Genomic DNA, 9682 nt, shown 5'->3' with positions numbered 1-9682 from the left:
CGTTTTAGTGTCATTGGCTCCCTATAATGTAAAAAAGGGAAGGGAGGGGAGGGGGCGAACCCAAAAACGCACCTCTTCAATGCCACGTGGGCCTAAAGACCGTCAGCGGTATTACCTTAGAGAGCAGCATTTTTGAAACAAGCTTCTAAAATCTGGTCAAGAATCATCAAACCATAAAATCACAGAGCTTTACTCAAGTATAGGCATATCAGCAACCCCTGACCGGAGGATGGCACAAAGCAGAAGCAGCCTTCTGCTCATCTCCCGACGAGTAGCATATGTAATTTGCAAGGTCTTGGAAAATTTTAATCCTCCCTTCATTAATCTTCCCCTTGCCTTTAATATCGATTTTTTTTTCATTATGTGTGCCGGATAGCTATGCGAACATGTTTCTTTCTCAGTTGGAAGTCTGTAACTCTTCTCAAGTGGCACCAAAGAAAAGAAAACAAAATGCGGGGCTCATGACCGACACCTTGACTTTTGGCTGCTATGGCTGCACGTAGATGTGCTTCTGGCTTTCTCTCAAGGATGTGCAGCAGGTTCCCCCTCCTGGCAGCATGGGTTGCAGGCCAGCGAGCCGTCTGCTCCAGCTTCTGATCGTTCCCAGAGACTTTCCATTCAATTAGTCTTTAACAGCAAGAAAGACGTATTGCTGTGAGCAAGGATGTTGGAATCAACATCTGCAATCAGCCTCATTTCTGGCTTCTGGTGGTTAAACTTGAAGATTGATTGGAAGACACTCAGGAAGAATGTGTAATGAAGTATGTTGACAAGACAGGAGCCAAGAGTCAGCTGATAAGAATTCTAATACCATAACAATTACAAATAATCTAAGCAATCTTAGGCTAGTTAACGCTTTTAAATTAGAGATGCAGAACCTGATTTCCCACTTCTCTCCCAACCATTCATATCTCGTTTAGGTGACTGAGAAGTAGGGACAAGAATTACCTCTACTTTGAGATTATTTTTCTGCTGATGGAAGAGACTCTTCTAACAGCAGTAGAGAATTAGGGCTCTCAGAGTGTCTGCTGGGCATTCTCAGGTGTGTAATAAAAAGACTGAGAAATATTTGTGCTAAACAAAAATAAAGACTTCAAATATAGCCCTTAAATTTAAGTTGAACCATTACCAGATTACTATATTTCAAAATAAAATATTGATATATCCAGGAGATTTGTGTAGATGCAACTGAAACATGAAAACCACTGGATGTTTAACTGAAATGTCACAAGGGAAAAGAAACTAGCCATTTACAATTTAAGAAATTATATTTCTTAAATGCAGCTAGAATGACAACTCCATGTCTTTTGTAAGAGTGCTTTTTCATAGCATTTGTAATTTAGGAAGTCCTCAATGCACTTTTATGCAAAGCATTCATTTCTAGATTCTGGATTGGTGTCTTGGTCATAACAGCAAAAGTTGTCTTTCACAATTTTGCCTTAATTTCATTTAAACAGAATGCTAAGCCATTATTCATTTACGAAAGTTAATGGATTAAAAAATGTCACATTTTGGAAGATTTAATAAGAAATGTCCCTCTTCACCCTTTGTAGCTAGTCCTCTTTTTCTTCATACCAATCCATGTTTTCCTGACTTTCCCCTTTTGTTCTGCACCTGTTGTTTCTTCTTGTTCAATGTAGTCTCTTCCGTTGAGCACTTCTGACCATGCTACTGTTTAGTTTAACTTGAAAGAAGACATTAAATTATATTTTTAGAAATCAAGTGTCAGCTATTGGCTTCTCTTTTTCCTAATTCTCCTCTGCTGTGGCATTACTGATTGAGCCGAGAGGAGAAGCAGAAATTGATCTGTTATTAATGATTTTGTTTCCAACAGTTGTAGGAGGATTTTTCCATACCATCAAGGCACCCGTTTGCTTTCATTGGTGATTGACAGTTCAGATATTTAGAAGAGTATCACTGTAATTGCTGAGGACTTATCTACCTCATTAGCAGTACAGTCCCATTCTCTGCTGTGGCAGTCCAACACAATCAGCACAGACGTGGCTGAAATTATACCTAATACTTCCATGTTTCCCCCCAAAAAATGTATACACCTATGTCCTGGGGTGACAGGACATTTTCATGCTTTGTATCCCAAATCGTGGTTGGTTTTTTTTTGTTTTTTTTTTATTTTTATTTTTTCCCTGTTCCCGTGTGCCCAGTTTGTTTTGTCTGTGGCTGAGCCCCTCCCCCGGCTGCTGGCTTCTGGCTTGCTGCTAGCTTTAGGCTGCTTTTGCTGGCTTTGCTCTTTGCTTTCTGCTTTTTGCTTGCTTTTTTGCCATCTTTTTCTGCTTTTGTGTTTCCCCTTCTTTCCTTCCTCCCTTCCCTTGAAGACATCGGACCTGCTTCGGGCCCTGATTCAGGAACATCAAGGGAACACCCCCTGGAGTCTGCACGTGAAAGAAGCTTTGGCACCCTCCCCAGCAGAGACTGCTCACCCTCTCTTGGACTGGTGAAAACATTTGTTGTCATCTCGGACTGTTTTCCTTGTGTTGGGGAGTGTTTTTTTTCATTGTTTCTCAATAAACAAGTTTTTTCCACTTTCTCCTCTGAGGAAATTCCTCCCAAACCCGGTGGTGGGGGAGGGAGTTGTGGAATTTTGTCCTAAACTAGGACAAACAAATTTGGTGGCCCGTACGGGGAGGCGATCATACAAAGTGGAAAAAACTTTATTCTAATAATATTTTGGTTTCTGTTGTTTTGTGGGCATATTGGTATGTCTCTTTTTGAAGGTATAATGTCATTTGGAGTGAAAGCCTGCCTTTATTTCTGGTCATTAGGGTTCTTTGAAGTTTTAATACCTTTTTGGTCGTTAGGTTTATTCTCTTATCCAGCAATAGCCCCGATATTGTCCTTGATGCATAGCTTTTGTAACCGTGGGGCGCTAACCAGAATATTTATCGGGCTGGGCTTGGTTGTGTTGATTTGTAAGAGGTTCATAAAAATGTTGCTATCGTTTCCAGGAATGGATGGTTCATGGTTATGGTTGTGTGCTCAGTTTGTTAGGGGAGAAGCAGGGGAGGAGGCTTTTCAGCCTTTGCTCTCCTTCTTCTCCTCCGAATTGTTTACATCTCTATTAGAAAATGTTTGGTTATCCCTGACTGCCAAGGACACCATCTTTCTGGCATTCAATTTAGTAAGCTTTCTTTATACTGTCTGCAGTTTATATAGGATGAAGGCTGAGATTTCTAGAGGGGCTGGTGAGACTCCTGATTTAGGAGTGAAACCAAGGGTGAAGAATTCTGAGTGGCGTAGGAAATGGGAGGATATGGGCCAAATTTTAAAGGAGTTTTCTGACCCTGTAGTCTGGGACTTCCCATCTGAACAAATTCAGAACCCAGCTGAGGTGGTAAAGTATCTGAAAGAGAGGTGCCATGGTAACACTAAGGAGGAAAGGATCATTGCAGTGAGCTGGGCCCTGGCACATGCTTATCGCACCCTGCTAGATACTGTAGGGCAGCAGATAGAGGAAAGGGAACAGGGAGATAAATTAGTTACTGTCCCAGTCACTCAGGCTGCAGCAAACATCCCAGGCTCCAGGCCAGTAGTTAAACCAGACAGTAAGCCCCAACCAATGGCTGTTGCTGCAAATACAAAAGGTGGAAAGTGTAAAAGCAAGACTGACCGAAGGGTGGAGGATGATGATGATCCAAGAGAAGGACCATCACCAAAATCAGAGACCACAGGAAGTGGCATAGATTCCGGAGCCTGATACAATCCTGTATCCCTCCAAGGGTCTCAGCTAGCTCAGCCCTTCTCAGGCCTAGTAGGATTATATCAAGAAAGACAGGACAAGGATTCAAAAGAGGCTCTCTTACCCTTTTAGCTGCAAGTCTTTATTCCAGGATGATGTCCCAAGAGAGAGAGAGAGCTCCCGGGGGACAGTCTTTTTCTTAGGGTCTCTGAGGGAGGGGCTAGCTGGCACACAGCCAATGGGGTCAGAAGGGGAAGGAAGGGTCAGACTACATGACAGGAGTTCCAGGGGTCCCTGAGGGAGAAGAAACCATTTCCCCAGGGGGATGTAACATGTCCTCCTTTTTTTGTTTAAAAAGACACAGAGAGAAGTTCTCACATTCTGTTTAACACGGAGTGTGGGTTTCCCACCACTTATGGTTGGTAGGGAGACCGGACCGCTTTAGATTTGCCAACTCTATATGGTTGACTTCTGAGGTAGAAGATATGAGGCCATTAATAGCCTTGAAAATCAAACAGCGTAGGATTCCGAATGCTATGGTTACAAGGAAAAGGATAACAAAAAGTAACAAAATTGTTTTGACTACAGAAGTCCACCACCCAGTGAGTCCCCAGCCCTTGAACAGTTCCTTGATCCAATCTTCTGATTCTTGCTTCACTTGTCCAATCATGTTGTTCATGCTTCGGAGGGCAGCATGGATGTTTGGAGCCTTTGAGGATAAATTCATGCAACAGAGTCCTTCAAATTCCTGGCATTCATGTCCATGTAATAGCAAGAGATAATCGATAGCGGCACGGTTCTGGATGGTGGCCTGTCTGGTAATCTCCTCGTCTTCTAGGAGGGAGCTGATGGCGATAGATGTTAAATTAGCCTGCTTGACCACCCAGCACTCTAGGTGGCCCAATTCACCTAGAGCTTTGGCTGCTGCTACCCACGGAAGAAACAGGGATACAGCAACTCTTTTTGACTTTGCCCAATGAAAAATGTCTGAATTACAATTTGGGTCCAAATTGTCAGCACTCCTTTTTTGAATTTTGTCAGCCGATTTGTTTTTGTGTGTCCATTCACGAATTAAAGTTTGGTTGGGTGTCAACACGGACAATCGCCCTATGGTACATGGCCCTCCGAAAAGCCGGGATGGAATTCCTGCCCATGCCCGATCCCCACAAACCAAGAACAATCCTCTAGGGAGGCTCCTGGGTTTGGAGTGGGATGGGTTGTCTGATGCAATGTGGCTTATATTATGACACCACCTCTTTGCAGTAAATTCTCCCCGGAACTGCTTTATAAGGTGGTACTCGTCAGTGCTAGAGGGTTTTGGGATGACAGAGAAATGGATGCAGTATGTGGCAGGGGAGGAACCCAATAGTTCTAACTCCTGGGGTTCATGAGCTACCCTGGGCAAACCCTGCACCCATTCCGCTAAGGGGTTCATGGTGAACACACCTTGCTTTTTATGATCCTGGTGTGGTTGTGGGGTGTGTGCCTCTGGAATTTCGTTGGACTTGTATTTGTCCAAGCCTGCTGGAAATTCTCCAGCCTGCAAAGGAATTCCTACCAGACAGGTAGACATAGGATTCTTAGCTGCTGCAGTGGACAAACATATGTTTTCTTGCTGAAGTGTCTGTGCCAGGGTTACCCAGACGTTCTGACGTGGCTGAGGGATGATCCATGCAGCTGCCAGACTGTTCAGCATTAGCAGGATGACAACTTGGATGGGGTTCATCATAGGGTTGAGTGGGAGGTAGGTTTTCTCTGGAAGGGAAAAATAAACATTTTTTTAAAACATGTTAAAAAGGTTCCTGTTTCTGCCAGAAGGAATCCACCTCTAAGGAGGTTCTTTCTCTTCCATCCGGCGGCGTCTTCTCTTCGAAGCATCAGTCACTTGCTTCTCGTCCCCTTCTGCTGGAGCTGGATTTTTGGGGACAAAAGGTTTCACCCACTTCTGGGGAATCCACCGAGGGCCTGAGGGAGTAGCCACGCATGCATAGCCACGACCCCAGGTCACCAGCTCATAGGGACCTCTGGTTTCCCAAGTTTCAGGATCCCTAATCAAAACCGGTGGACGCTGAGACAATTTAAACTGATCACCACTGTTAAAATGACGTACCACAGGTGGACTCATGTTTTCAAATGAACAGTTTAGAAAATTGATGGTGAACATGGCTTTGCAGAGCTTCTGCTGTGGTGTCATCCACGAAGCCGAGCAGTTCTGCCTAGCCAGAACCTGTTTGAGCGTTTGGTGTGCACGCTCGATCACAGCTTGACCTGTGGGGGAGTGAGGGATGCCAGTTTTATGCTCCACTCCCCACTGCTGGACAAATTCTAGGAACTCCTTGGACACATACCCTGGGCCGTTATCAGTTTTGATTGTTTTTGGAATTCCCAACACTGCAAAAGCTTGCACTAGGTGCTGCTTGGCATGTATGGATTTTTCTCCTGCGTGTGCAGAGGCATACACTGCACCTGAATATGTGTCAATGCTCACATGAACATATTTGAGGCGACCAAAACTAGGAATGTGTGTGATGTCTGTTTGCCATACCTCACAGCTGCCCAGGCCCCTGGGGTTAACCCCCATGCCCATCGATGGCATGACCTGGAGCTGGCAGTTCGGACAGGTACCTACAATGGCTCGAGCCTGGCTCCGTGTTAGTTGGAATTGTCGGATCAGGGCTGGCACATTTTGATGGTAATGTTGGTGACTCAGTTTTGCCTGCTGGAAGACATCAGGGAGATGTGCCTTTTCAACTGGGGCAGCAAGGGAGTCTGCCTGGCGATTCCCCTCTGCGATCTCACCTGGCAAATCAGTGTGTGACCTCACATGCATCACGTAAAACGGGTGCTGTCGATGAGAAACCAAATAGATTAGCTTGGAAAGCAACCTGAAGAGATGTTCATTCTCTATTTCCTTGAGCACAGCCTGCTCCGCTCTGGACACTACTCCCGCCACATAGGCAGAGTCGGTTACCAAATTGATTGGTTCTGAGAACTTCTCAAAAGCTCTTACCACTGCGGCCAGTTCAGCCACTTGGGGGGATCCCTCCACAAACTCAACATCAGCTTCCCAATGCTGAGTCCGTGGGTTCCTCCAAGTCACGACGGACTTGTTGGAAGCACCCGATGCGTCTGTGAAGACTGTGAGAGCTTTGAGTGGTCTCCGACTCCTTTTCTCATGAGGAATAAGGTGGAATTCCTCATTGAACAACTTGTGGGACGGGGCATGGACTGATATTTGTCCCCTGTAGCTGTCCAGAGATAATTGGAGACTGGCATTACTCTGCAGCAAATGCTCAAACATCTCTTTGGTCAATCTCTCAGGAGAGTTCTTTCCCTCCTCTGAAAGTCTGACCGGGAGGTGAATGCATGCAAAGTCACAACCTGCCAATTCACACAATCTTACCCTGGCCTTCCGAATCAGCTGTGCTATCAGCTCCTGTGGCTCTGTGATGGTCTTGGATCTTTGGTGGGAGAGGAAAACCCACTCTATTATCAACAGTGAATCTCTCTCTTCCTCGATCCATTGAAAGATCAAGCCATGCAGGTGTGGCAGTTTTCCTAGAACAATGAACTGGAAAGGCACCTTTGGCTCACACCGGTGAGCCTGTCTCTCTGACAAGGCTTTTTGTACCTTTTCGATTGCTGTCTTCGCCTCTGGGGTCAGCTCCCTGGGAGACGTCAGCTCCTTCTCCCCCTTCAATAAATTGAAGAGGGGTTCTAGATCTTGATTTGTGAGGCCTAGCCAGGGTCTTACCCAATTCAAAGACCCACACAGGGAGTGGAGATCTGCTAGAGTTTTTGGATTGCAACCAATTTCTAAGCTCTGTGGAACAACAGTCCTTGCACTGATTTGCAAGCCCAGGTATTTCCAAGGTGGCATCCTTTGAACCTTGTCCTCCTGTAATTGAAATCCAGCAGAGGTTAAAACTTTAACCACTAGGTCAAGCGTGTGTTGGAGTATAGAGTCATTGGGGCCACACACTAGCACATCATCCATGTAGTGAAGGATGATGGCTTCTTTTCTCTGTGCGCGTATTGGAGACAGTAATGAGGCTACATATTGTTGGCATATGAAAGGACTCGATTTGAGACCCTGGGGAAGGACCCTCCAGTGATAACGCTTCATTGGGGCCTGTCTATTGACAGTGGGAACTGAGAAGGCAAACCTAGGGGCATCTTCAGGGTGCAATGGAATTTGGAAAAAACAGTCCTTGATGTCTAAGACAGCCAATTTCCAATCTCGGGGGAGCATTGTTGGAGTGGGCATCCCTGGTTGGAGGGGTCCCATGTCTTCTACTATTTTGTTAATTTCTCTTAGATCATGGAGCAACCTCCACTTGTCCTTTCCCGGTTTCTTTATCACAAAGATCGGGAAATTCCAGGGGCTTGTTGTCTCCACAATATGTCCCTGAGCCAATTGCTCTTCCACGAGTTTTTCCAGCGCCTTGAGCTTTTCTTTACTCAAAGGCCACTGTGCTACCCATCTGGGGGTGTTTTCCAACCACTTTAACTTCTGGGTAGGGCGCTCCACAGTGGCTACTTGCAAAAATCCTGGGGTGTTTTAGGAATGACCAATCGGACTCCCCACTGAGACATGGTGTCCCTCCCCCACAGTGGGGCGTTATAATCTGCTACGAAAGGACGGACATTCGCCACCTTTCCATCAGGTCCCTCAATTTGCACCACGTTTTTCGAAATCCTTGCCATTGAGATTCCTCCTATGCCCTGAAGTTTGCCTGCTACCGGCTCTAATTCCCAGTTTGAAGGCCACATGCTTTGTGGCAATACGGTGACCTGAGCTCCCGTGTCGAGCACTCCCGCCACTTGGAGGCGCTCTGATCCACAAGTAATGTTGCACATCATAGAGGGTTTAGGTTCCCCCACCACCTCTGTCCAGTAGACCTCTGGTGATTTACCGTCTGCTGTGATCTCTGCTGGAACCGGAATGGCTTGGGCAAGAATTTGCCCCGCTATCAGATAAAAGGGTGGGTGCAAACAACGAGCCAACAACATGAGGCCTATTATTTTTCCCTTTATGGTCATGGGAGCTATCTCAATTTCCAAGGGTGTGTGTGCTGTGTCCCCAGTAACAAAATACTCACTGTCCAATCCCACGTGGTAAACCGTCAGGTCCTGTGAGATGTTAGACAGGTCAACTGTTATAACCATCCACTCAGTAGATCTGAAATGGAAACCTTTGGTAGTTACAAGTCTAAAACGGCCAAGTGGCTGCCAAACCTTGTTAGTTGAGCATTTAACATTTACATTTTTCTGCACCCCCACACCCCGTGACCTGCCCTCCCCCCCCTTTTTCTTTAAGAGAGAAGCTTTTGCCAATGTGAGTCCCGCTACATTTATATCTTTGCGCGTTGTAGTATCAACCGCGGGCACGCGCTGTAAATTCAGTTTTTTTGTTTGTTGGATTTCTTCTGCTTCTGCGTCTGGGGGCAGGATCTGGCGAAGTGTCCCGGTTTCTTGCAGCGGAGGCAGATGATGCGCTGCAGCTGGTCTGGTGGCATCTGTTGCCTGCTGGGGTGTGGTCCAGCAGGGGCTGTGTGCTGTGGGTGTGTTGTTCCAGGATGTCTTTCAGATGTGCAGAACAGTTCTGCCCGTCTGGAACAAGCTTCTATCATCTGGGACAGAGTAGGTGGTGGGTCCAAGGGTAAAGTGAGGATAATTCTACGACAGGTCTCATTAGCATTTCTTTGAGCCATCTCTTTGATCAGCTCTGCCTGCACCACGGGATCTGGTATTTGGTGTTCCACCTGTGTCCTCAGACGATCAACAAACTGTAAGAAATTCTCCGTAGGAAATTGTTTAACATTAACATAACTTCCTTTCCCGTCCCTTGATGGTATCTGATAAAACATTTTCTCTGCAACATTGCTAATCCTAAGTAAAATTTGTTTGGATAATACTCGGGTTTGTTTTTCGGGGCAAGCCCAGACACCTTCACCACAAAGATGTTCAAATGTAATATCATTATTC

The 9682-nt window shown here is 45.8% G+C and overlaps 1 protein-coding gene across 1 annotated transcript; it reads right to left on the bottom strand.

The window, feature by feature from the left end:
* Positions 1-4073: 4073 nt before the first annotated feature.
* On the bottom strand, positions 4074-9240 carry LOC134552821 (uncharacterized). The gene is made up of 2 exons (XM_063401842.1): positions 8797-9240; positions 4074-5449 (listed from the first exon to the last, which is right to left on the bottom strand). Exons 1-2 carry the CDS (start codon positions 8861-8863, stop codon positions 4080-4082), a joined length of 1437 nt encoding a protein of 478 aa, XP_063257912.1. The 5' UTR covers positions 8864-9240; the 3' UTR covers positions 4074-4079.
* Positions 9241-9682: the final 442 nt, after the last annotated feature.

The sequence above is a fragment of the Prinia subflava genome, chromosome 7 (assembly GCF_021018805.1).
Source record: "Prinia subflava isolate CZ2003 ecotype Zambia chromosome 7, Cam_Psub_1.2, whole genome shotgun sequence".
NCBI lineage: Eukaryota > Metazoa > Chordata > Aves > Passeriformes > Cisticolidae > Prinia > Prinia subflava.
The sequence above is the reverse complement of the archived record's forward strand: the minus strand, read 5'-3'. Positions and strand labels throughout refer to the sequence as shown.